At 41.6% G+C, this 25,662-nt stretch overlaps 7 protein-coding genes and 1 pseudogene across 10 annotated transcripts; 4 read left to right on the forward strand and 4 right to left on the reverse strand.

The window, feature by feature from the left end:
* Positions 1-62: 62 nt before the first annotated feature.
* Positions 63-6,128, reverse strand: LOC117574177 (nucleolysin TIAR). Of its 4 annotated transcripts, none has more exons than XM_034257865.2 (5): positions 6,033-6,128; positions 2,635-3,948; positions 1,615-2,568; positions 1,447-1,540; positions 63-1,314 (listed from the first exon to the last, which is right to left on the reverse strand). In XM_034257865.2, the coding sequence occupies exons 2-5, from the start codon at positions 2,860-2,862 to the stop codon at positions 1,151-1,153; spliced, it is 1,440 nt and encodes a 479-aa protein (XP_034113756.1). In that variant the 5' UTR covers positions 2,863-3,948; positions 6,033-6,128; the 3' UTR covers positions 63-1,150. The 4 variants fall into 4 exon arrangements, with proteins under 4 accessions (XP_034113756.1, XP_051863713.1, XP_034113757.1 ...); XM_052007753.1 differs by lacking the exon at positions 6,033-6,128 and adding an exon at positions 5,890-6,026 and having other exon boundaries at positions 1,447-1,537; XM_034257866.2 differs by lacking the exon at positions 6,033-6,128 and adding an exon at positions 5,890-6,026.
* Positions 6,129-6,287: 159 nt separating this feature from the next.
* Positions 6,288-7,334, forward strand: LOC117574180 (replication stress response regulator SDE2). Its single transcript, XM_034257873.2, has 2 exons — positions 6,288-6,512; positions 6,572-7,334. The coding sequence occupies exons 1-2, from the start codon at positions 6,414-6,416 to the stop codon at positions 7,217-7,219; spliced, it is 747 nt and encodes a 248-aa protein (XP_034113764.1). The 5' UTR covers positions 6,288-6,413; the 3' UTR covers positions 7,220-7,334.
* LOC117574179 (beclin-1-like protein) lies at positions 7,257-8,848 on the reverse strand. The gene is made up of 3 exons (XM_034257872.2): positions 8,612-8,848; positions 7,512-8,559; positions 7,257-7,452 (listed from the first exon to the last, which is right to left on the reverse strand). Exons 1-3 carry the CDS (start codon positions 8,724-8,726, stop codon positions 7,347-7,349), a joined length of 1,269 nt encoding a protein of 422 aa, XP_034113763.1. The 5' UTR covers positions 8,727-8,848; the 3' UTR covers positions 7,257-7,346.
* Positions 8,849-8,948: 100 nt separating this feature from the next.
* LOC117574178 (phosphatidylserine decarboxylase proenzyme, mitochondrial) lies at positions 8,949-11,139 on the forward strand. Its single transcript, XM_034257871.2, has 2 exons — positions 8,949-9,168; positions 9,251-11,139. Exon 2 carries the CDS (start codon positions 9,582-9,584, stop codon positions 10,878-10,880), a length of 1,299 nt encoding a protein of 432 aa, XP_034113762.1. The 5' UTR covers positions 8,949-9,168; positions 9,251-9,581; the 3' UTR covers positions 10,881-11,139.
* Positions 11,140-12,340: 1,201 nt separating this feature from the next.
* On the forward strand, positions 12,341-12,987 carry LOC117574182 (rhodanese domain-containing protein CG4456). Its single transcript, XM_034257875.2, has one exon. It carries the CDS (start codon positions 12,424-12,426, stop codon positions 12,901-12,903), a length of 480 nt encoding a protein of 159 aa, XP_034113766.1. The 5' UTR covers positions 12,341-12,423; the 3' UTR covers positions 12,904-12,987.
* Positions 12,988-13,013: 26 nt separating this feature from the next.
* On the reverse strand, positions 13,014-15,193 carry LOC117574170 (heat shock protein 68-like). The gene has a single exon (XM_034257863.2). It carries the CDS (start codon positions 14,999-15,001, stop codon positions 13,052-13,054), a length of 1,950 nt encoding a protein of 649 aa, XP_034113754.1. The 5' UTR covers positions 15,002-15,193; the 3' UTR covers positions 13,014-13,051.
* Positions 15,194-16,129: 936 nt separating this feature from the next.
* On the forward strand, positions 16,130-18,472 carry LOC117574171 (heat shock protein 68-like; annotated as a pseudogene).
* Positions 18,473-18,546: 74 nt separating this feature from the next.
* Positions 18,547-19,121, reverse strand: LOC117574181 (rhodanese domain-containing protein CG4456-like). The gene has a single exon (XM_034257874.2). The coding sequence runs from the start codon at positions 19,107-19,109 to the stop codon at positions 18,582-18,584; it is 528 nt and encodes a 175-aa protein (XP_034113765.1). The 5' UTR covers positions 19,110-19,121; the 3' UTR covers positions 18,547-18,581.
* Between the last annotated feature and the right edge of the window lie 6,541 nt (positions 19,122-25,662).

Consider the following 25,662-nt stretch of genomic DNA (forward strand, 5'->3'; position numbering starts at 1 on the left):
TTTATTTCAATAGATTTGTAGACAATCAACGTGATTTGATTGATCGATTAATTAAACATGTATTGTGTTGATTTTTTCAGTTGTTTTATATATTTTTTTTGTTTCTTTATTTTACATTTTACATACATATTTCACACATCGCAAATATGAATATACATATGTTCGCATTTACAATCGCTTACTAACTAAATTTGTTTATGTTTTCTTTTCGGCCTGTTTTGCTGTTGTTGTTGCTGTTGCTCTTTCGCACTTCTTCGTCTTAATCATCCTACGCACTCTTTCCGTTGTTGGCATTACGTATTTAACGTAACAACATGTATATTTTGCTTTGTCACGTTTTCGATTGTTTTCAATTGTTCTTTTGTTGTTGTTGTTTTGTTGTATTTTATTTTATTATTACTTAATTTTTTTTTGTTTGTTTTGTTTCCGTTTCATGTAAACGCCTATAATCTGCCTTAAATTATAAATCATTAAATTATTTTAACATGTACTTAGATTGTTACAGCTACCCGCCCGTCCGTCGCCCATCAATCATCAAATCGCCCAGAGCGCGTTTACCGCTGACGCTGCTGCGCGCGATATACTCAACTTTTGGTTAAACGCCTTGCTTCGATCAACTGCACGTACGTACGCATAAAGGCACGTATACGTACACGTACACATACACACGTATTCACACAAACACAAACACGCACGTACTCACACGCACGTAGTCACACGCATACATCAACAACATCGAAGAGTTGCCACGGTGTTGTAACGTAACGCAGTGCAACGTACATTCGCCGAACATAGCCGATAACGATTACGACGTACTGCAGCATAACGATTAATTTCGAAACTCCAGTGTTACCAGATTTTGGTGTTAGTTGATACCGACCAATGTCACGTCTGTTGTGCTATTGCTATCGTTGTTGTTGTGGTTATTGTTGTTATCGTCGATGGTGGTGACGAACACAGCAGATCCTGGCACGAATTTATGTTGATATTGTATGTGTGTTGTTGCTGTTGTATACGGATGTGAATGCGTTTGTGGATGTGCATGTGGATGCGGATACGGATACGATCGATGTTGACTGTGGCGGCTGCCTAATCCTCCTGGTCCTTGTGGATGTTGCAGACGACGTCGAAGCAGGCGTCACGTCTCTGCTCATTGGGTTTGATATTGTGGCATCGCAGCGCTGTACATCATCTGTGGGGCAAGCGATCCGTTCGCGGCAGCAGCCGCACTAGCCGCAGCAGTCACGCCCGGCACAACAGTGGTGCCTGGCATACTCCAAGCCATATTTGGTGGCATCACACGATACCCGGCAGCTGCAAGAAATGAAAGGTTGAAGAGTGAGTATCATATTGGAAGGTGGTTTGCCTCAGGATCCGGTCTCTCGCAATCAAGCTATAGTTGATAGCGAGAAATCGGCTCCTAGGGATTAAGCGACGACTACTTACGCACGCCTCCCGCTTGTTGAGCACTGGTGGTGTAGGCGTAAGGATAATAACCCTGTTGCATGTACTGCGTTTGCATCTGGGCCGGGTAGCTCTGCTAAGAGAAGACAACAAAACAAAACACGATTGATAAGCCTTGAATGAGACGATTCAAAATGAGCTGCGACTTACCGCCGGTGGATACCAGTAGCCCATTTGTTGGTAAGCTGCCGCATAAGGATATTGCGCCTGCGCCGCTGCTGCAGCAGCTGCTATCTGTTGTGGCGTCATCATTTGGCTGGGTAACGCCGTCCCAGTGGCTGCAGCAATCTGCTGCTGTGTCATCATTTGGCCAGGCATTCCAGCACCTGCTGCGGCCGCCGCATTGGCAGCTGCGACAGCGGCCACATTGGCCGATGCAGCCGCAGCTGCTGCGGCGGCGGCATTTAAATTGTTGGCCGAATTGTCGCCACCATTCTCCTTGCCCCAGAAGCACTTGACATGATTGCCGTGCACCTCGCTGATGTGCGTATGCTCAATGGCGCGTGCCGCCGCCTCTTTCGTCACAAACTTGATGAACGCAAAGCCCTTGTCCTTGAACACGCGCACATCCTGAATGGGGCCAAACTGCATGAAATGCTTGTGCATCAACTCGTCGCTGATCACGTTGGGCGGAAAGCCGCCGCAATAGACGGTGGTATTTGTGGGGCTCGATTGATTGTACACCTCCTCGAAGGTGTGTCGTTGATTGCTCTTAATGCCATTGCCGCCGGCACCACCGCCGCCTCCGCCAGTGCCTCCCATGCCGCCACCTTGGCCACCCGACTTGGATGATTCTCGCGGTGCCGGCAATTTGCGTGTTGACCAATTCGTGCGTATTGAACGCGACCCAATCCATTGGCCATTCATTGCCTGTATGGCATTCTCGGCCTCGGCCTTCTTCACGAATGAAACGAAAGCATAACCCTTGGACTTCATGGTCTGGGGATCGCGCACGATGCGACAGTTGGAGATTTCGCCAAATGGCGCGAATGCCTCGCGAAGCGTTTCCGTCTCAATCTCGGGACTTAGATCGCCCACAAATATGTGATGATGCGAACTGATGTCTGTCTTGGGCGTATTACCCGGACTAGTGGCCCAATTGACCTGCAAAAGAATCAAGTAAGTATATCAGTAAAGCGTCAATTATGAATAATAATCAGAAATCCATACCTTGATCTCTTTGTCGAGAAAGACACGTTTGTTCATGGCCGTTAGAGCAGTGCTGGCAGCCTGATAATTCGAGTATTCAATGAAGGCATAGGGATCGTTGCCAGGCTCTCGAATGATTTTGCAACTTTTGACGGGACCCATTGTGCCAAAGAGGGCGACCAACAAATCCTCCGACACTGATCCATCCAGATTACCAACGTACAACGTTTTTGGCTGTGACTCGTCCATGTTGTTGATGTTGCTCGACTCCCAAACCGTGTGTGTAACCCCGAAAATGTCTCTGGCCGATGGACTATTGCTTCTACTTTCCGACTACTTCCTTAGCTCCTTCGGCTAGTTATCGACTGGCAAAATTGTATTAACTACGCTACAACTACTGTCCACATCAAAATTCAATTCAAAAGGTGTTACCAGATGACCTTCCTAACTATTTGATTTTGATATATATAAAAATGCAATGCACGCACGCTCACAATCATATACAAAATATATACTATACATACATATAGATATATCTTTCTATATATCTCTTTCACTTGCAACTTGTACAACTAAAACATCGGTTAATGGCTAACAAAGAAAACTGTGCTAATTCTTCTTCCACTTTTGCAATTTTGAATACTTTTTTGTTGTGGTTTTGAATCGTTTGACTATACAACTACTATATTCTATATATAATTTATATGTGTGTATATATCAGTGTATATAGACCTAGATATATTTTTATATTCATATATACCTATATATGGTAATAGTAAATCTTTTTGCTTAACGCTGAGGTTCGTCGTTTATTGCTTTCGCTTTCGCTGTTGTTGTTGTTGTTGTTTGTTGATGTTGTTCCTTATCTTTGTTGTTTTTGTGGCTTCTGTTTGTTGTTATCGATAAATTTGATTAACACATATCCTAACTAATCACTAATGGAGTGTTTTGGAATATATCGAATTTGAGTTGCTCTCTAAATTGTTGTTCGACTCCTGTTGTTGAATCTTCGACTTTTTGTTGTTGTTGTCTGTTGTTTTTGTTGTTGTACATACTCTTTGAAGAGTTTGGTTTTAGAATAAATCGAGCTCTAATATTAGATTTCCTTTGTATATCGATAGTTATTGATGTCGTACAAAAAATTGTAGTTTTTGCTTTTAATCAGTGCTGCTTTTTAACTAGCTCTCTTTTGTTGTTGTATATCAACTGGATTCCTGCTCATTTCTGCTGATACAAAAATTTCTTGAATATTGGGTATATAAACGGTTGGTTGTAGTTTAAGTGAAAGTTCGCAAGATTATTATTGGTTGGATTCGAAGTTGAAGATTGGAATCACTGCAACAAGAACAAGAGAAAGGAGAGAGGTGAATAATTTATATTAGTTATGCATTTGTTTCTGTTTTTTACTTTTACGAACTAAACCGAAAAGTAATCGCACTTTTAACTTATGATTTGATGCTTATACCAGCTACCCAAATGCTAGAAGGGTATAATATATTAGTGCTAAGCTAAGGAAACATTTTCCGACCCCATAAAGTATGTCAATTTTAAGTATTTTTTATGATTTCTTTTGATAGTTTTACCATAAATAAAAATATCAAGAAATAATGAAAATGAATTGTAATGCCCGTTTTTTCATTCAATAAATTAATTAACATACTGTGTGTATTATAAACATTTAAGCTATGCGATGTTTTAAGGAACAAGGTGAATCTTCCACTGTAAAAGTAGGCTCTAATAATGGCTAACGGGTGTCTCGCGGTCATGCACACTCGATTGTTGCTCACTCAATTGTTGTACACTTTGGGTACACAGGAATATTTAATCAGTTTTCGCAGGAAATTTTCATGTATTTAACCGTAATGCAACATTTACTAGTGGCACATGATCGAATTATTTGCTATGGGGGAAACTTAAGCGAGTGTAAATGATATGGATAATGTTGTCTGAGTGTATTGAGAGAGCGCGAGTAAAATATGAAACAAAGGCAGCGGGTAACGCAAAAGCACTGCAGACACACACACACGCACACATGCAACTCATATATACGCACGTATACACGCATGCGAGAGTACTCTCTTTCTCTCTCGCTCGCTCTCTCATTAAAACATGAGTGGTATGAGGTGAGAGGGCCGCATTTTGTATATAGTACATATGACAAACGTTTTCCGCCTCGTACTAATAAATGAATTTAACAATTTATATGCATTACAATTTTGTTCACATTCAATTCGATTTTAATTTTCTATTTTATATTTTCCATTTTGGCAGAAGTAATTATAGAGTATTAACAAACTCACACACACACACACTCACGCGCGCGCATAGAAAACGAGGGAGAAAGAATGAACGAAAATCAACTAGGAGATGAATGACCGTCGATAACAAAATACACAATGGCAGAGAGAATATGATGGAGAAAGAGGAAAATTTGCAAAAACCGAAACCGGCCAACAAAAAAAGTAAAGGAAAAGGAAAAAAAAACGCGCACGGTTGCATTAGTTTCGGAATCGCAAATAGTTAATCGATGTCATGATATTAAGCAATTATTTTTATGTTCAAATTTTTGCAGTATTTTTTTTTCAATTAAATCTCGGCAGGCAACACAGCATAATAAACCTGATTTTGTTTGAGAGCGTAGCACACGACGAACGAAGCATCTAAATGTCAGTCAAAGTCAGAGTCAAAATAAAAGGAGCGGCGTCGAAACGGGTGGGAAAAGAAGGAAAAGGCCGACGAAGGCGTCGCGTTTATGTACATTTTTTGTTTAAGATTTTGTTGGTTGCCCGTTGCTCACTTGAGTTGCCACTTATTTTTGCTTTTCGTAAATTGATCATTCGAAACCAATACCAATGCAACATTTTTTATTTGTATTATCTTTCTGCACTGTTTTTTCTTTTTTTTTTTAATTTAATATGCATGCATGTATGTATAACATTCATACGATGTATGTATGTATCTTGTTCACTTTTGTGCTGCCATCTTTTATGCTAAGCACTGTTCGATTTGCTATTTTACCCCTCCTCTCGCTCTCTTTTGCTTTTAACAACCGCAACCGAATGCAAGCTAGAAATTTATCATTAACACTACCACCACCAAGCACCGCTACCGCCGCTGCTGTTGCTTTCGTTGTTGCTACCTTCGCCGTACACCGTACACCACTGTCCATTGTTCATCAGCTTAGAATTTTAGATTTCGTTTCCCAAAAATTCACTTATGTATATTTTTTCTTTTCTTTTATTGCGCTCTGTGACGTGGCTGCGGCTGTAAATTTACCGCATTTCTATTTCACCATCGCTTTTCTCGCACTTATCAATCGGCGCCAAATTGCGACCGCTACCGGTTTTTGTTGATTTGTAATAACTTTCTTGATCTTATACTGTTGAAATTGTTCGATAAACGCGTCGCTAAATTTTTACCTTTCGTCGTCTAAAATGCGAACTAATTAAATGAGCACTTTGTGTGCGAGAGCGCGTGCTGCCAACTCGCTGCAATCGATTTCTTGCAATGGCGGCAAGTGGCCGTTTTTGATAAAAACACCAATTTTACTGTTTTTTAGAAACGTAAAAAATTTGTAATTTATTTTTAGAGCAATACAAGTATTTTGCGAGCAGAATCAATAAGTAATTTGCAAAATTTGTTACAATTTCAGCAAATTGCACAAAGGGTGGCAACTCTAGGCTTGCTGATAAACGCTTGCATTAGTGCTGTCTCTTTTTAACGCACACTAGAACGCGTGACAAAGCAAAATAGCAAAGAGAAGCACAAAAAAAAACAGAAGTAAAAGGAAAAACTGAGAAATGGTGATTAATATTTTCATAAACAATAAACAGTTAATTACTGTCAATGAAAATGGCATTAAATATGACGAACTCTGCACGCGTATCACGGAGGCAACAGTGAGTAAATAAATATTACTAATTTTACAGAGTATTAACAATGTTCAATGTGCTTGCAGCAATTACAAACAGAGGAGTTTTACTTGACAAGTAATGGCAAACGTTTAACTGATGATCATGATGAGATTAGAAGCAGCGTTATTCAATGCCAGCTGCGGCAGCTGGGCGGCAAAGGGGGTTTTGGCTCCATGCTGCGTGCGATTGGCGCCCAAATCGAGAAGACCACAAATCGCGAGGCTTGCCGAGATTTGAGCGGGCGTCGACTGCGCGACATCAATGAGGAGAAACGAGTGCGTGCTTGGCTGGAGAAGAGTGGCGAGCGGGAGCGGGAGGCTGAGGAACGCAAGAAGCGCAAGATCGAGAAACTTCTGGCGGTACCGAAACATGAGTTCAAGGACGACGAGTATGAGGAGGCGCGTGCCAAGTTGACAGAGAAGGTGAACGATGCCTTCGAGGAGGGTATGAAGCAGGCTGAGGAAGCTAAACTTTCGGCACCAGCAACAGAGGATTCTAATAGTGCAGCCAGCAGCAGCAGCAGTTCTGCAACTGCTCCAAAATCTGGCGTCAAGCGCAAAGTTGTTGACAAGCCCAAAAACAACAAAAAGAAAAAGGGTGCTCTATGGATTGATGATGACCTCTCCGGCAGCGACTTGGACAGCGATGATAGCGAGGAGGAATCTGAACAGAAGCGCGCAATTAAGTGTTAAGCAACAAAACAACAATTAAATGTTTAAAACCATCGAATTAATTTTAAAAGATTACGTTTTATTGTAGTAATTAAGCACTAATCAAAATGTACATAAATATAATGATGACAATGAAGCGTCGTCGACTTTATTGCGTCACAAACTGGGATGAAACCCACGCCAAACCCCACTTCAGATTCGTAAGCATGAACTTTAAAGCCTTCGTCCACTGTTCCTCGGAATTGAACTGGATTCTAGAAAAGGGAGGAAAGTAATTTAGGAAATGTCAAATTTAATATTTGAAAGTATTTACTTGATGGAGTAGGAATTGCCAGTGGAGGGATCAATAATTTTGCCCTTCTCCATTTTGTAGGGCAGTAGAAATTCAGTATCACGCTTCTCCACCTCCTGCTGGAACTGCGTCAAGCAGTCAAGAAACGCCACCATGGCTGCATCGAATTTGGTGTCCCAAAAGAATTTGAAACCGCCGCTGCCATAAAGCGGCAACTCACGATTATCGCCTAGCACCTCGACATAGGAATGATTGCCGAATGGCACAACACGATATCGCTCAAAGCATAGTCCAATTTTGCGTGCCAACGCCGAGAGCAACAGCACTGTTTGCCCCCAGGCAGCATTGATCTCCGACCAATCGACAGACACGGAAGGCAAGCGTCCCAGTCGAAAGTTGTTGATGGTGCCAAAGTGTCCGGCATGCCAGATATGAAATGTGATGTTGAAGATGTTTGTATCGCGCAGCTTGTCCAGCTGCTGCTTCGAGTAGGCAATCTGGCACTCCAGACTTCTTTTGTCATCCTCTGTCAACATCAACTCACGCCGATGCTTCGTGTATTCACGCCAATAGCTTTCCTCCTGCTCGTGTAGTTTCTGCTTTTCAATTTCCTCCTGTTCGATTTCTTCATTCAGCCCTTGTTCCTGTTTCTTCAGAGTGGCCAATTCTTCGAGTAGTTTCTGCTCACTCAGCTTCAGTTCTTCGAGCTCTTTGTCCAGTGCCTCCACATTGGGTCCCTCCTGCTGTTGCTCCAGTTCGTTGAGATACGTTTTATATACCTGCCACTCGTCCTCGGCAATGCTCAGCTCTCTGTTCATAATCTCCAGCATGGAATCGGCACATTCCTCGCACAACGGATGATCAATCTCCGAGTTGGAGGACAGGCAATCAAAGAGCTCGGCTTTCAGTTTGAAGGCAGCGCTCAGCTTTTTGTTATCGCGTCCATCGGAGACAAGCATGAATCCGGTGCCATTGATGGAATCAGTCAGTCGAAACGGCGGCACAAAGTGGTCAAAACTGTTGGCATCCTGGGCATCAATGGTGTTAACATTGCCGCCATAAATGGGCACTGCAATAAACACAATTAATGAAAATGAAATAGTTCGTTTTACAAATCTTACATGAGAGTTCAGCCATAGCATGCACGCTAATCTTTTCCAGCTGCTCGTCCAGCACTATGGGCTGCAGGCAACGCTGGCAGGCGAAGGACGCAGGCTGCTTGTCTGCCTCAGTCATGTTGTAGTCCTTTCTCAGTATTTGTTATTGTTTTTTTTTTTTGCTTTGCTTGCTCACTGAATCAAAAATAATTTTTTTTTTTGCAAACCACAAATAATCAATCAGCTGTTCGAGACACAGCGTTGCCACTCTGTCGCATAGAGCTGCTGCTGCGGCGTAGTAACGATGTGCAAAGACAGTTGTCAACTTTACGCAGAAAGGCCAAAACAAAAAAAAAAGCTCAAAGAAAAAAATAACGCAAGCGGAAAACGGGTTTATCAGGCAACCAAAAACACATTGTGGTCTACTAAAAAGAGATTTAAGCGCGCGCCGCGACAACCTTGAACAACATCCCAATCGTGTTGTTGATGTTACAAATAATAAGCGGGCAGTAAAGAAGGCATTGATAAGCACGCAGACCGCGGGAGAGCATTTCGAGTCGTGTGTGTTTGTTTTGTTATTGGTGAGCAAAGCAGCATTCACATGCGACGTAGTCGCAATGGCGCCTTCACATTACTTCACAATATACTTTTGGTTCTTTTCAGCGTTTTAGTCGTCGCCAGGCAGTGCTACAACACGGAAGTGACTTTTTCTCCCTCCTCGCAAAAACCATACGCATAGAAAAGAAATTAAGGAAAAAATTATTATATTTTCTGACAGAAAGTCTATATGCGCATGTTTCCAGATCCTTACAAAAACAAGCACTATTAATACACAGCAAGGCAACTTCAATTTTAAGTCAAGTAGACGCACAAAAAGTGCTACAAACAAAAGCTAAAAGTTATTTAGGTAATCACGTAATCAGTCAGACGTCAAACAACAACAAGTGCGGCGCGACAAAATCATCCCACGCATTGAATTGAGCAATCAGTAAATATGGTCTCATATTTTGTGCCGCGCGGGCGCTATTTACTCAAGGCTGGCAATGTGAGGAAAGCGCTCCAACAGGAACAGCCCAAGAATGCAGTTCAACAGCAGCAGCAGCAGCATGGCAATTGGTCAATGCTACGACACTTCCGACAGTCCTCGCAGGTGGCCAAGGCAAAGCCACAACAACAACAACAGCAACCACAACGTGTTCGACCAGCAACAACAACACAGCTGCAAGTCAGGCGCAACATGTTTGCACGCTGGACCGGCTTCTTGTTGCGTTGGGCACCCATGGGACTTTGCGTGTTCGGCGCCATCGAATGGCAATTTCACAAATATTCCACCGTCAATGATGCCAACACTCCGCACACAGCTTCGCAGTTCCAATCGATGGTCTACTGTTCGCTGCCGTTGCGCATAATCAGTCGCTGCTGGGGATGGTTGGCCTCCTGCTACATGCCGAGTGTGATGCGTCCCTATGTTTATGGCTGGTACTCGCAAATGTTCAATGTGAATATCAGTGAGGCACAGTATCCAGACTATAGTCACTACAACAGCATGGCCGAGTTCTTCACGCGCCCACTGAGGGAAGGTGCTCGTCTCATTGATGCCAAGGCGCCACTTGTGTCCCCTGCCGATGGCAAAGTGTTGCACTTTGGCAGCGCGTCCGATTCGCGGATTGAGCAGGTGAAAGGCGTCAACTATAGCATCGAGGATTTCCTGGGACCGCTGCAGACGGTCGAGCAATCCAAGGAGGCAGCCGCTAGCTATGCCAACGCATTGAAACAGCAGCGCGATGGCAGCACAGAGCTCTATCAATGCGTCATCTACTTGGCACCCGGAGATTATCACCGCTTTCATTCAGCCGCCGCCTGGGAGCCGACGGTGCGACGTCACTTCTCCGGCGAACTCTTATCAGTAAGCCCCAAAGTGGCGGGCTGGCTGCCTGGTTTGTTCTGTCTCAATGAGCGCGTAGTCTACATGGGTAAATGGCAGCATGGTTTCTTCAGCTACACCGCTGTGGGAGCCACCAATGTGGGCAGCGTGGAGATCTATATGGATGCGGACTTGAAGACAAATCGCTGGACAGGCTTCAATGTGGGCGCCCATCCACCCAGCACCTACGAATACGAAGAGAAGGAACTGAAGGATGTGGCACAAAAGTTCAACAAGGGAGATCTGGTGGGACAGTTCAACATGGGCAGCACCATTGTGTTGTTGTTCGAGGCACCAAAGAACTTCCAGTTCAATATTGAGGCAGGTCAGAAGATCAGCGTCGGTCAGTCCTTGGGACATCTGGTCTGAAGGACACAACAACAGATTGGACAATTCCTGATATATCCTAGACAGGAGGCAAACAAATTGTGATGAGCGTTCCACACTGGTCGACGGCACTGTTTTCTAGCTATTGTATTTTGTATTTAGTTGCCATTGGCATGCAGATTATGCTTGGCGTACCTTCGAAGCTAGTTGTATTTTTGCGATTTCAATATTCCTAAGAACCATACAAATGTAGATTTATACATGTTACTGATAAATAAATATAGTTTGCATATAAAACATATTCTACTTAACCCTACTTCTTTCTAGTCTGTGTTGCGCTCTTTGGCCTTTTCCAGCTAACTTGACTTTGGTGCCCATTCGTCTGGCTATTTTTCGAAAATACTTTCGCTCTTCTGTTTTTAAAGAATTTTTTGGGACTTTGTTTTAGTTTAGATAACCTTCGCTTAACCTTCTATGTCAAAAACCTTAGCTAAGCTTTTTTTTCGAAAAAATTTAGCTATTTTCTAAATCAACACTGGGCGCAAGCCGAGCTGTTTATTTCCCCGACTAATTAATGTATTTTGCAAAACAACAAACACAATTAATTGGAAGCAGAAGCCGGAGCCGTAGCGACCGCAAACTTGTTTACTAGACCCCGTAGTATTGAGATTATTCCCATCCTGTCGTTGAGTCGAGAACTCTTACGGCACGCGCCGCTCGATGACGTCGATGACCCCAAGATTATAGGGGATCAACTCACACACACACACACATACACACACGAATGCAGACAGACACGCTTGCGGACATAAGAATGTCTTGTTATCAGCAAGCGTGGCCGGATCATGGGAAAAACAGTTGCCAATCATGTTCAAGCCTTTATCAAGTTGATTACCTCTGGCATAACCTCAAAATTTGTGTCGCTTAGATACCAAACATGGCAGCATTAATAAATTCGCACATTATAAGTGTGTTTGCTGTTGTATGTACACACACACATATACACGAAAAATACCCCATTTTATTTAATCAACTTAACGAGAAGCAAAGAAAACAATTTATTTTGTTCACTTATCAGTGGACACCAACACACGCCTACACGCATATGCATATATATTTTTATGGGCTCGTGTGTGTGTGTGTAATTGAATCCGGGATCGCTATTCTATTTAACGATTAATTGAATTAATCAAGCGACGACAGCAGCAACTACCACTAAGGCAGCAAAGCAAGCTGCTTGTGAGCTTTGGTTGGGTCTAGACTTATCATCATGTGATGCGAACTTGATTGAGCCTTTGCCTTGACACACACACTTCACGCTGTTGTTCAGTGATAATGCCCCAGCCCCAGTAGCATCCACTTGGTAACAATTCCAAGTTTAATACAACTACGTCATTCCCTATTACATTCATTTCAAATGTGATGCTGTCGCGCGCCATTTCACTAGAAAGTAATTTCGAGGTCTGGCAACACTGCAGCCTAGCAAAAACAGCTGATCGCCGGCAAAGCCATTCGTCGTTTGTAAACGAATGTTTGCATAACGCTTAGTTTACATTTTAAAATAGTGCACTCGTAAACAGTAAACATGTTGCGCAAATATTCCCCATTCGCATTGAGAGCAGTCGGCTCCATATTGCGGCAACCAGCATCGGGAGCAACATTTAATATGCAGCCACATCATCGGTTTTCTCAACGCTTCTACAGCAGCAGTAGCACAATTCCCATTGTGGACTATGCTGCCGTAAAGAAACTGCCAAGCGAACCACAGAAGCTGCTCATTGATGTCCGTGAACCGGATGAACTCAAGGAAACCGGTCAGATCCCCTCCAGCATCAACATCCCCTTGGGCATCGTCAGCCAAGAGTTGGCCATCAATGATCAACTCTTCAAATCCAAATATGGTCGGGATAAACCTAAATCCGATACAGAAATTGTATTTCATTGCAAGATTGGCAGACGCAGCTTAAAAGCCGCAGAAGCTGCCGCAGCTTTGGGCTTCAAGAATGTCAAAAACTACGAAGGATCTTGGCTCGATTGGGCAGAGCGCGAAGGATTGCCCAAGTAGATATAAAACATATGAATTTACTTGTAACAATAACATTTTTATTGAATGTAATTCAATTTAAATAAACCTAACTTTATACATAAATATTTTACTAATTTTTGGTTGAGATCTAATTTAAATTGATTATCACTAGAAACTAATACTGTTCTTAATCCACCTCCTCAACAGTGGGACCTTTGTATCCGCTACTGCCGAAGCCTCCAGCCTGTTGACCACAGCTGGACGCCTGAGGATTAGCTCCAGCTCCAGCTCCAGCAGCTCCCTGCTGGTGCATCTTGGTCATGATGGGAGTGCAGAACTTGGTGAGCTCCTGCAGTTTGTACTCGAACTCCTCCTTGTCGGCTGTGGTGTTGCCATCGAGCCACTTGATGGTCTCGCTGCACTTCTCGAGCACACTGCTCTTGTCTTCCGCAGATATTCTGTCTGTCTGTCCAGTTGCCTGTTCGGCAGCCTCCTTCACACCAAAGACATAGCTTTCCAGCTGGTTGCGGGCGGCGATTCTCTGGCGGTGCTTCTCGTCCTCCTCGGCGTACTTCTCGGCTTCGCTCAGCATGCGATCAATGTCGGCTTGCGATAGGCGACCCTTGTCGTTCTTAATGGTTATATTCTTCACATTGCCTGTGCCCATCTCCTTGGCACTCACATTGAGAATGCCGTTGGCATCCAAGTCGAAGGTGACTTCCACTTTTGGAACACCGCGAGGCGCTGGTGGAATGCCCGTAAGGTCGAAGTTGCCCAGCACGTTGTTATCCTTGGTCAGGGCACGCTCTCCCTCAAACACCTGGATGCTCACAGCGGGCTGGTTGTCCGCGTATGTGGTGAAGGTCTTCGACTGCTTGCAAGGTATCCGGCTGTTGCGCTCAATGAGTTTTGTCATCACACCACCAGCTGTCTCTATGCCCAGGGACAGTGGCGCCACGTCCACAAGCAGAACGTCTTTAATCTGGCTGCTCTCGTCTCCAGATAGAATTGCAGCCTGAATGGCGGCACCATAGGCCACCGCTTCGTCTGGGTTGATGGACAGGTTAAGGCTCTTGCCGCAGAAGAAGTTCTGCAGCAGGCTCTGCACTTTGGGAATACGAGTTGAGCCGCCAACCAAAACGATGTCGTGAATCTGGTTCTTGTCCATCTTTGCATCATTCAGGGCCTTCTCCACCGGCTGCAGTGTGTTGCGGAACAGGTCGCCGCAGAGCTCCTCGAACCGTGCCCGACTAATCTTTGTGTAGAAGTCATGACCCTCAAAGAGAGCATCAATCTCAATGGATGCCTCACTGCTTGAAGACAACGTGCGCTTCGCTCGCTCCGCTGCCGTCCGCAAGCGACGCAGGGCTCGTGGATTTGAGCGCAAATCCTTCTTGAATTTCCGCTTAAACTCCTCCGCCAAATGGTTAACGAGTCTGTTGTCGAAGTCCTCGCCTCCCAGATGTGTATCTCCAGCCGTTGCCCGCACCTCGAACAGCGAGCCTTCGTCAATGGTCAGGATTGACACATCGAAAGTGCCGCCGCCCAAATCGAATATCAGCACATTGCGTTCACCCTTCAGATTCTTGTCCAGCCCATAGGCCAGAGCTGCCGCTGTCGGTTCATTTATAATGCGCAGCACATTCAACCCAGCAATGGCACCAGCATCTTTCGTAGCCTGCCGCTGCGAATCGTTGAAATACGCTGGCACTGTGATCACCGCGTCTTTGATCGAGCTGCCCAGATACGCCTCAGCTGTCTCCTTCATCTTGGTGAGCACCATTGAGCTGATCTCCTCAGGGGCAAATCGCTTCTGCTCCCCCTTGAACTCAACGCTCATCTTTGGCTTGCCACAGTCGTTGACCACTTGGAATGGCCAGTGCTTCATATCCTCCTGAATCTTCGAGTCATCGAACTTGCGTCCAATCAAACGTTTCGCATCGAACAGACTGTTCTTTGGATTCATGGCCACTTGGTTCTTGGCCGCGTCTCCGATCAACCTCTCCGAGTCTGTGAATGCCACATAGCTGGGCGTCGTTCTGTTACCCTGGTCGTTGGCTATGATCTCCACCTTGCCGTGCTGGAACACACCGACGCACGAGTACGTGGTGCCCAAGTCAATACCAATAGCAGGCATTTTGTATCTGTGAGTTACTTCTTCTGCTTTGACTAACTGATTGTATCTTCAATTTGAGTGTTTGAACACTTTCACTTTACTTTACTTTACTTTTACTTTAATTCAACTTCTTTTTAAATTGTTCTCAGTTTGTACTTTCTTTAATGCACAATATTCTTTTATATTTGTTTGTTTGTTAGCTTGTTCAGCTTCTCTCTTTGCTTCGCTCTGTTTCAGTGTTTTCACTTCAACTGTTTGTTTTGAATTGTGACGAGGTGGTGGAAATTTGCGCCGCTATTTATACCAAAACCCAGTGTGGTGGATTATTCTGGTTTCCCCTCTCGCGAAGAGTGTGGAATGTTCTCGCATTCGAGTGGGCGCGAGAGCGAGATATACAATGACTGCGAGTATAAATATAAGTTCAGTTTACTCTGAACTGTTGACAAGCTTTTATTTTGTTAACTTTTTGACGTAGCAAATGATTGTTAATATATTTTTTGTTACTGTTCGAATAGATGAACATCAAAGATGTAAATGTTCAGAATAGCGCGGCCTGCCGGAAAATCGGCTATGTGCGTTGTTTGATATTGTTGTCAATCTAAATGTCTATGTATTGTTATATTTACTACATATTGCCTACATACTTATATCTTTACTCTAATCACAACATATTTCTTATGGGCTCTACTTTATATGATGGGTTGGTTATAAAAATAGTATTTTGGATAAATTAATTGTATTAAGATTGTGGAAGACGTCAATAGAATTTGTATTTTTAAATTCTTCTGAATATGTTTAAGTGTTCGGGATGATTGAAACTATTAATAGCAACATTATGACTGCACAATATATTTATACTCATTACTAACCTACGACAACCTCTTAGTTATTGTAAACAAAAATAAACAATAATTTCCCCTCACACACATTTGTCTGCTCCGTCAACATTTCGCACTCTCGAACAATCTCGAACACTTTGCGCTCTTCCATTGCCGACTCTCGAAAGTTCCACCACTCTGCTTAGTTCGCTATCGGTCTCTCTCTATATCGGATGGAACATTCGACGCTCTTCTAGAGAGGGGCAACTAGAATAATCCACCACCCTGGGTTTTGGTATAAATAGCGGCGCAAATTTCCACCTCGTCACAATTCAAAACAAACAGTTGAAGTGAAAACACTGAAACAGAGCGAAGCAAAGAGAGAAGCTGAACAAGCTAACAAACAAACAAATATAAAAGAATTATTTAAAAGAATATTGTGCATTAAAGAAAGTACAAACTGAGAGCAATTTAAAAAGAAGTTAAATTAAAGTAAAAGCAAAGTAAAGTAAAGTAAGAGAAGTGTTCAAACACACAAGTTGAAGATACAATCAGTTAGTCAAAGCAGAAGAAGTAACTCACAGATACAAAATGCCTGCTATTGGTATTGACTTGGGCACCACGTACTCGTGCGTCGGTGTGTTCCAGCACGGCAAGGTGGAGATCATAGCCAACGACCAGGGTAACAGAACGACGCCCAGCTATGTGGCATTCACAGACTCGGAGAGGTTGATCGGAGACGCGGCCAAGAACCAAGTGGCCATGAATCCAAAGAACAGTCTGTTCGATGCGAAACGTTTGATTGGACGCAAGTTCGATGACTCGAAGATTCAGGAGGATATGAAGCACTGGCCATTCCAAGTGGTCAACGACTGTGGCAAGCCAAAGATGAGCGTTGAGTTCAAGGGGGAGCAGAAGCGATTTGCCCCTGAGGAGATCAGCTCAATGGTGCTCACCAAGATGAAGGAGACAGCTGAGGCGTATCTGGGCAGCTCGATCAAAGACGCGGTGATCACAGTGCCAGCGTATTTCAACGATTCGCAGCGGCAGGCTACGAAAGATGCTGGTGCCATTGCTGGGTTGAATGTGCTGCGCATTATAAATGAACCGACAGCGGCAGCTCTGGCCTATGGGCTGGACAAGAATCTGAAGGGTGAACGCAAATGTGCTGATATTCGATTTGGGCGGCGGCACTTTCGATGTGTCAATCCTGACCATTGACGAAGGCTCGCTGTTCGAGGTGCGGGCAACGGCTGGAGATACACATCTGGGAGGCGAGGACTTCGACAACAGACTCGTTAACCATTTGGCGGAGGAGTTTAAGCGGAAATTCAAGAAGGATTTGCGCTCAAATCCACGAGCCCTGCGTCGCTTGCGGACGGCAGCGGAGCGAGCGAAGCGCACGTTGTCTTCAAGCAGTGAGGCATCCATTGAGATTGATGCTCTCTTTGAGGGTCATGGACTTCTACACAAAGATTAGTCGGGCACGGTTCGAGGAGCTCTGCGGCGACCTGTTCCGCAACACACTGCAGCCGGTGGAGAAGGCCCTGAATGATGCAAAGATGGACAAGAACCAGATTCACGACATCGTTTTGGTTGGCGGCTCAACTCGTATTCCCAAAGTGCAGAGCCTGCTGCAGAACTTCTTCTGCGGCAAGAGCCTTAACCTGTCCATCAACCCAGACGAAGCGGTGGCCTATGGTGCCGCCATTCAGGCTGCAATTCTATCTGGAGACGAGAGCAGCCAGATTAAAGACGTTCTGCTTGTGGACGTGGCGCCACTGTCCCTGGGCATAGAGACAGCTGGTGGTGTGATGACAAAACTCATTGAGCGCAACAGCCGGATACCTTGCAAGCAGTCGAAGACCTTCACCACATACGCGGACAACCAGCCCGCTGTGAGCATCCAGGTGTTTGAGGAGAGCGTGCCCTGACCAAGGATAACAACGTGCTGGGCAACTTCGACCTTACGGGCATTCCACCAGCGCCTCGCGGTGTTCCAAAAGTGGAAGTCACCTTCGACTTGGATGCCAACGGCATTCTCAATGTGAGTGCCAAGGAGATGGGCACAGGCAATGTGAAGAATATAACCATTAAGAACGACAAGGGTCGCCTATCGCAAGCCGACATTGATCGCATGCTGAGCGAAGCCGAGAAGTACGCCGAGGAGGACGAGAAGCACCGCCAGAGAATCGCCGCCCGCAACCAGCTGGAAAGCTATGTCTTTGGTGTGAAGGAGGCTGCCGAACAGGCAACTGGACAGACAGACAGAATATCTGCGGAAGACAAGAGCAGTGTGCTCGAGAAGTGCAGCGAGACCATCAAGTGGCTCGATGGCAACACCACAGCCGACAAGGAGGAGTTCGAGTACAAACTGCAGGAGCTCACCAAGTTCTGCACTCCCATCATGACCAAGATGCACCAGCAGGGAGCTGCAGCTGGAGCTGGAGCTAATCCTCAGGCGTCCAGCTGTGGTCAACAGGCTGGAGGCTTCGGCAGTGGCGGATACAAAGGTCCCACTGTTGAGGAGGTGGATTAAAATATTGTAGAAAATAGCCAAAGACTGATAAAATAATATATATTAATAGACAAATTCTAGCCATATGTAGAATACTATTTATTAAAATAGAGAATATATTTAAATATCGTTAATAAATTATTGTTGCAAATTAAATAATGTTGTATTTATTAATTAAAACTAAACCAAAAACTCCTTTAAGCTAATGCTTAGAAACATAAATTCTAGTAATCAATAAAATATATTTATTTTTAAAGTAAAACAACTAATTGTTATTATTTAATTCCTTGGTTTTTTGGTACCAATCTATCCAGGAACCTTCGTATACCCAGACATTGGTATAACCCAGATCAATTGCTTGTTCTGCAGATTTTCTAGCTCTTTCCCCGGATCGACAGGAGAAAATTAGTTGGGTGGATGTGGATGGCTTCACACGACCAAATAAAGTATAGAACTCAAGTTGACTCGTTGAGTCTCCCAGAACCTTGGTCAAGAGGTCCATATCAATATTAATGCTTCCTGGTATCTCTCCAGTTTCTTCAACTTCCTTCACAGTCCTGACATCGATAACTAACTTGTCCGGCGTTTCCAGGATTCTTTTTACAGCGTTGAAATCGACCTTTCCTATGCTTTTGTTATTTGTGGAGTACGCAAAATTTGGCCAACTTTTATTGGTTCTGCCCAAAATATTTCGAACTTTCGGTCGAATACTACAGAATATTGTTTTAAACATTTCAGAATTCGAATTATTTAAAACAATATTCCACCATTCGAATCGTAAAAGTATTTTCATACACCAAATAGCTGAAAAGTAACATAAGTCTACTCAGTTTTTATTAACTGTATATTTTTACCTTAAAAGCTTAAATTGGGTGGAGGAACTCTCATCTTTGCAGGCAATCCTTAAAAAAAATCGTATTTTTATACCCGCTACCCATAGGGTAATTTGTGCCGACAGGAAATTTATGTAACAGGTAGAAGGAGGGATCGTCGACCCCATAAAGTATATTCTTTATTCTTGACAAGAGTCAACAGCCGAGACGATCAAGCCATGTCCGTCTGTCCGTCTGTGTGTCTGTCAGTCTGTCCGTATAAACACCTAGATCGCAGAGACTATAAGAGATAGATCTATATTTTTTTTTCGACAGCAAAATCGAATAAGAAGCGTAATTTTAAAGCTATAGTCGCGAATATACTATATATACAATAATAACTATAGTATTTGTGATTCCTGAAAATTTGGTTGCGATCAGATAAAAATTGTCAAAATTACTAAAGAAATACTTGTGTATGGGCAAAAACGCCTACTTACTAGCGGTCTTAGTTGCTTTGGCAGACAATCTGGTATATTGTGCCGTCTATGGTATATTTTGATATTCGATATACCAAATATGTCATTTGATATAATTTTAGTATTTTTGTAGAATATTATTTTGGGGTATATATGGTATATACTGCAATATTTGCTTTTATTCAAAATGGGTAGCGGGTATCTCGCAGTCGAACGCTCTTGACTGTAGCTGTTTTACTTGTTTTCTAGTGAAAGTTTAAATTGGTTGGAGCTGTCTTCTTTGCAGGCAATCTATGAACAAAATCGTATTTTCAAGAATAATTTTAAATAATTGATTCCTCAATAAATTTTTTGAATATTTTAACACTGAACTCAAAAAGAAAACCAAGAAAATATCCTGATCCCTTCCATTTTAAAACTTCTATCGTTGAATACTAAAAATGTTTGGGTCTTTCAAGGTTTTTGATGATTTTTCGAAAATTAGTGGCAACGTAGTATGGTGTGGAAAATATTTCAAAATTAAATATGTACATTAGTCAGATGAACCATCTTCATAAAAGTGATGCACATTTCTTTGTTAAAGTTAATATCAATAGTCTACGCCTTGGTTTTAGGAAGTAGCATGATTATCTATAGATATTCCTAAAAACCTACGGGTAGCGGATATAATTATGGAATTGTGTTGATTTTGTGTTGAAAAAAGCATCAGCTACCATTTAACAGTTCCACACACACCTCAGCAGAATGGTGTATCCGAAAGGATGATAAGGTCTATAACTGAAAAAGCTCGTGCTTTAGTTATAGGAGCCGACCTATAGAAAAGTTTCTGCGGTGAAGCTGTGTTAACAGCAACGTATTTAATAAACAGAAGTCCAAGTAATGCACTTAAAAATTTATTGAAAACACCATATGAAATGTGGCATAATAAAAAGCCAAGCTTAAAATATTTAAAAGTTTTTGGTTCCACAGTATACATATGTTCATAATAAGATACCTAAAAGGAAGTTTGATGAAAAATCTTGGAAAGGTATACTTGTGGGGTATGAACCAAATGGATATATGTAGAGTGTGGTGTGTTGAAAAAGAAATATTTGTAACAGCAAGAGATGTTGTTGTTGATGAAACAAATATGGTAAAGTCTAGAGCTGTGGTTGAGGAGGACATGCATCTTAATAATGAAGATGGTGAAAGTATTCTGTCGAATACTGATAATGAAAATGTCCTCAATAATAATGAGAATTCTGACCAAGCAGATGAACAGCCCAGCGACATGGTAGATTTTGAGAATGCCGATTCAGAAATTTCTGGTGAAAATCAAAAGTATCTTATCGAGATTTAATAAATAATTGTGTTATGAATACTCAGTCTTTAATCTATTCTGTGCCAAATAAATTTGTCGAGGTTAAATACAATAAAGATAGATCACATTGGGAGACCTTTTAGTCCATCATATGGATGTAAAGACAGCATTTTTGAATGGAATATTAAAAGAAGAAATATATATGCAAATACCTGAAGGTCTTAAAGGTAGAGAAAATGAGGTTTGTAGACTACATAAAGCAATTTATGGCCTCAATCAAGCTGCTAGGTGTTGGTTTGAAATATTCGAGAAAGCATTAAAAGAAATAGGCTTTGTTAATTCACCAGTAGATCGATGTAATCGTCTAATATATATATTCTTTTATATGTAGATGACTTAGTGATATCTACTAAAATAAAGAAGTAATGATGGATTTTAAATTATACCTAATGAACAAATTCCGAATAACTGATTTAAATGAAAATAAATTTTTCTTAGGTATTAAAGTTGATAGAAGTGATGGTCAAATTAGTCTTAGTCAATCCGCTTACATAAAATCCATACTTTTAAAATAAAATATGGAAAACTTGCAATCCTGTTAACTGTCCTCTACCAACTAAACTTAATCATATTGCTCTTAGCTCAGATGATAAGTGCGATGCCCCATGTCGAAATGTAATAGGATGTTTAATGTACATTATGTTATGTACAAGACCAGATTTAAGTACAGCCGTTAATTTTGTAAGTCGTTATTGTGAAAAGAATAACACAGAACCTTGGCAGTGCCTGAAGAAAGTTTTAAGGCACCTAAAAGGTACAGTTGACTTGAAGTTATCTTTTCAGAAAAAAATCAAATTTTAATGAGTTTTTGGTCGGCTATGTGGATTCTGATTGGGGTGGTAGTGAATCAGATAGAAAAAGTACTACAGGGTACATATTTAAAATGTTTGATTCTAATGTAATTTTTTGGAATACAAGGAAGCAAAATTCTGCAGCAGAATCATCAACAGAAGCAGAATATATGGCCTTATTTGAGGCAGTTAGAGAAGCTAAATGGCTAAATTTATTATTAGTAAGTTTAAAGATAGAAGTAATTAATCCTAATAGATTATATGAAGATAAAATATATATATACTATTTTTGAGGAGGTGTGTGGAAATGTAGCATCAAACTGGATGCAAAAACAGTATATATATATATATATGTTATCGCAACATCTCATCACTAATATATTAAATCAGTAAATATTATATATCGAATGTCGATTGATGTTTGGCCTTACATGGTCTCACTTTTTCTAAATCTCTTCCTCTTTCGTCGTTGACCATCGTACAATAAAGACGTGTCCGCTAGTTGCTCAAAGATAAATAAATGTGTTTTTATTTGACAAACTGAAAAAAAGTATATGGAAATATTAAGTGATACAACTGAAGGATTTAAGAAAGAGAAGTCGCCGTGCTCGTCTAAATATTATCTGTGAGGATTGGATTGGATTAACTGGATTTTTCAACACAGAGAAAATAAGATTAGAAAAAAGCTTTTATAAAGCGATGTGCTGTATGTTTTTCATTAATAAACCCTCAGATCAATACTTAACATAAAAATATATAATATACATAAATGTACAAAAGTTAAGAATTATATATATATTTAAGATATCTTCAATATTATCGACATCATCCATTCCTTAAATTCCGTGCTCTGCAGCCAGACATCTCTGACAAATCCGTCAGAGCATTACCCATATGTAATAGTCATAAGGAGGCATCTCCGACCCTATAAAATATATAAAGTCTTGATCACTGTCAACAGCCGAGACAATCTGGTTATGTTTGTCTGTCCGTATGAAATACTGAAATAATCAAAAGGCCCAACTATGAATTACACGGAAGATGAGGTTATGGAAGTAATTGAGGACTCATCATATCCAGCATATCGGGCAAAGGTGCAGCAGCTACGTGCTAGGGCTCCCTTTGTCGGGACATTGTTAATAAAATCTCTTTTATATATAGCATGTCGTCGGCGATGTTTGCGTGCTATACCGAGTCCAGGCTGACAAGATTGGAGACTATGCTTAACGAAGCCAAGATCAAATATGACAGTGTAAGTTGATAGTATACAGTCGAGATATATCGATCTCATCAGACTTGCTAAATTCATTATTTCATCGTGAGTGATGACGATGCTAATCTTCCACAACAGGCTTTGCGTTGGCAGCCAACCAAAAAACTGAGAGTGCGTGTTGCACTTTGTGCGCAGCTAGAGGAAATGCTCAAGGAGTTTGCACAAACCAACAGCCAGACAGTGGCTGAGCTGCAAGAAGAGTCGGTGTGCAGTATCAGTAACACCCTAGGCATGCCACCAACTCGACCGGACGAGGATTAGCTGCTTGTGATCAACGAGTGCAAGCTGGAACCAGTGTTGCCAACTGTTAGTGGTCGTTTATAGCAGTGAAAGCATAAAAAAATAGCCAAAAATAGCTAAATTTCTTCAAAAATAGTAAATTAAAATAGCCGTTAGTTTTCAATAACAAAATCTTATATTTTTGTACATTCAGTGTTGATTATTTAATGATTCTTCTTCGATAAGCAAATTGTTTAAAGCTTGACCAATTTCCACCTCCTCGGAACCAATATATGTATTAGAAAAAAGCGGTAAACTCACCAAGTATTTTTGTAAAGCTTATATCTGTCGATTCATCAATCAATAAGCTAAATTTTGAATTTGCAATGTCGTTTTGAGGACAATCCTGAAAATGTAGTGACAGCACATTTTTTATAACTGTCATGCACTTTGTTCGATGAATTTTTAACTGGCTTTCTTTAAAGATTTGCGCGCACAAATTATTAAAGGTGGTCAACCGAACTGATTGAACAGTGTTGAGCCACAAACAAGCAGAGAGCAGATTCTTTTGAGGATGTCTCTGTAGGTGTTTTGGGAAACTCTATTGTTTGGTTACCTCGTCGTACTTCAAGGTTAGCCTTGTGGTTTTTAGTTTCAACGGGCGATTTCAAGTCCCACAACTTTGCACAATGCTTCTGATTTGTTAGTTAAATCTTTTGCAATACAGTCCTTAAGTTGGGGATCCTCAAACCAAGCATCGCGACCTTTTGTTTATACAATTTAAGAAACCTTCGCACAAACACAATAATCAGTGAATTTGAATGTAGAGATGGTAGCATTGCGAGCGCGAAACGATGTTGAGAAAATACCAAGTACCCAAAAGCTACAAAGGGGTATATAATATTTTAGTATTTAAAATACACAATTCAGTCACGCTGGGCGGTAAACGTTGTGTGTATATATCGATAGCCACAAACAACATCTTTATTGTCAATATACGATTTCCGAAAATTAAATTTGAAAGTCCACTTTTTTTAAGTCGACTTTAAATAAATAAATATAATCAAATATTACAAATAATTTAAAATAGCTAAAAAATAGCAAATTTTTTTTGTGAAATAGCCAACATAACAGGCTCTAGCAAAATTGAGTGGTTTCTAGTTTTAGGTCATGCAAAATAGCCAAATCTGGCTAGAAAATAGCCAAGTTGGCAACACTGGCTGGAACAGAGCGAATATATGCTAAGCTCTTCACAGGAACGCGCTACGCAAAGGCAGAGCCATTAAATTCAATTAAAACATCTCTAAAATTTAAGTAAAAGTAAACTAAAAAAAAAGATGCTTAGATTTCCTCAAAAAGCCAGCATTCCCGCTGCCCGCTGTTTTCATATTTTTCCCGCAATCACAGTTCAAAAAAATCCAAATCTGACGGGAAAAAAGCGAAAGTGACACCGCTGCGGATAAGCGGTTGCGGCGCCATCCCGCATTGAGAGTGATAGTGTCCAGCTCCCATCCAGAACCACTTGAGAATTGCAACAGGCGAAAATATAAAATTGACTGTTTACGTTTTTAATTTATGTAAACAAACCTGCAATTATGCCATACAAATATTGCATACTTTTAAGCTGATCATTCAAGAATATAAAAAAACAAGAAGGCTACAGCTGCTCGTAAAAAGGTAAATGTGTAAATCAAACAACAACATCGTGACGTGGACATGAACGAAACATCAATTTTGATATTGATTTATTATTGCACAGTTAAAGGCTCCTCCAATAAAGAAGGCGAAAATTGGATGCTTTTTGTCAGTAGGTAGATATTTTTATTGCGAAACTTTTGATATAGAACTTGCCATTATACGCGCAAATCTCTAGTTGTCCATACCTGGAGAATATGATCACCATACGATGCCAAAAATTTTGGTGAATGTGTGTGAAATGCATGTGTGTGTGATTGACTAGGCGGCGGACCAAGATATCACTTAAGGTAAGCGGGCGTGGTCTGGCAGGCGAACTTCACAAAGATTGCCTAGCTAATCTAATCAATTGCTACATAACAGTTCTGCACAATTTGAAGGCATTGCAAGTGATCTTTGAAGGCAAAAATTGGGTTGCCAAAAATTTTAGTGAATGTCTGCCAAATATCACCAAGATATTAGAGTAGGCGAAAGGGATAAGTGGGCATGGTCAATTAGAATAGCTTCATGAAGGTTGCACATTTTAGAAGCGCATGTGTGAGTGTGTATGTGCATGCAAATTTCCAAATATCTTCTTTCGATTACGGATTGCAGAAGAACTATAAAGACTATGTTAACGAATTTTTGTCAGTAGGTAAACTTTTGATACACAACTTGCCATTATACGCGCTCTAGTTGTCCATACCTGGAGAACACTGATACATGTTTAATTTCAAA

The sequence above is a fragment of the Drosophila albomicans genome, chromosome 2R (assembly GCF_009650485.2).
Source record: "Drosophila albomicans strain 15112-1751.03 chromosome 2R, ASM965048v2, whole genome shotgun sequence".
Lineage (NCBI taxonomy): Eukaryota > Metazoa > Arthropoda > Insecta > Diptera > Drosophilidae > Drosophila > Drosophila albomicans.

Excerpts from the sequence above, each read along its gene's own strand:
- LOC117574170 (XM_034257863.2), bottom strand. The coding sequence starts at position 15,001 with ATGCCTGCTATTGGTATTGACTTGGGCACCACGTACTCGTGCGTCGGT.
- LOC117574179 (XM_034257872.2), bottom strand. The coding sequence starts at position 8,726 with ATGACTGAGGCAGACAAGCAGCCTGCGTCCTTCGCCTGCCAGCGTTGC. Across the intron at positions 8,560-8,611 it reads TGCTATGGCTGAACTCTCAT|TGCCCATTTATGGCGGCAAT; the intron begins GTAAGATTTGTA and ends TGTTTATTGCAG. Across the intron at positions 7,453-7,511 it reads GGCAATTCCTACTCCATCAA|AATCCAGTTCAATTCCGAGG; the intron begins GTAAATACTTTC and ends TCCCTTTTCTAG.
- LOC117574180 (XM_034257873.2), top strand. The coding sequence starts at position 6,414 with ATGGTGATTAATATTTTCATAAACAATAAACAGTTAATTACTGTCAAT. Across the intron at positions 6,513-6,571 it reads CGCGTATCACGGAGGCAACA|CAATTACAAACAGAGGAGTT; the intron begins GTGAGTAAATAA and ends ATGTGCTTGCAG.
- LOC117574181 (XM_034257874.2), bottom strand. The coding sequence starts at position 19,109 with ATGAAAATACTTTTACGATTCGAATGGTGGAATATTGTTTTAAATAAT.
- LOC117574182 (XM_034257875.2), top strand. The coding sequence starts at position 12,424 with ATGTTGCGCAAATATTCCCCATTCGCATTGAGAGCAGTCGGCTCCATA.
- LOC117574178 (XM_034257871.2), top strand. The coding sequence starts at position 9,582 with ATGGTCTCATATTTTGTGCCGCGCGGGCGCTATTTACTCAAGGCTGGC.
- LOC117574177 (XM_034257865.2), bottom strand. The coding sequence starts at position 2,862 with ATGGACGAGTCACAGCCAAAAACGTTGTACGTTGGTAATCTGGATGGA. Across the intron at positions 2,569-2,634 it reads TTCTCGACAAAGAGATCAAG|GTCAATTGGGCCACTAGTCC; the intron begins GTATGGATTTCT and ends ATTCTTTTGCAG. Across the intron at positions 1,315-1,446 it reads TCAACAAGCGGGAGGCGTGC|CTGCCGGGTATCGTGTGATG; the intron begins GTAAGTAGTCGT and ends CATTTCTTGCAG.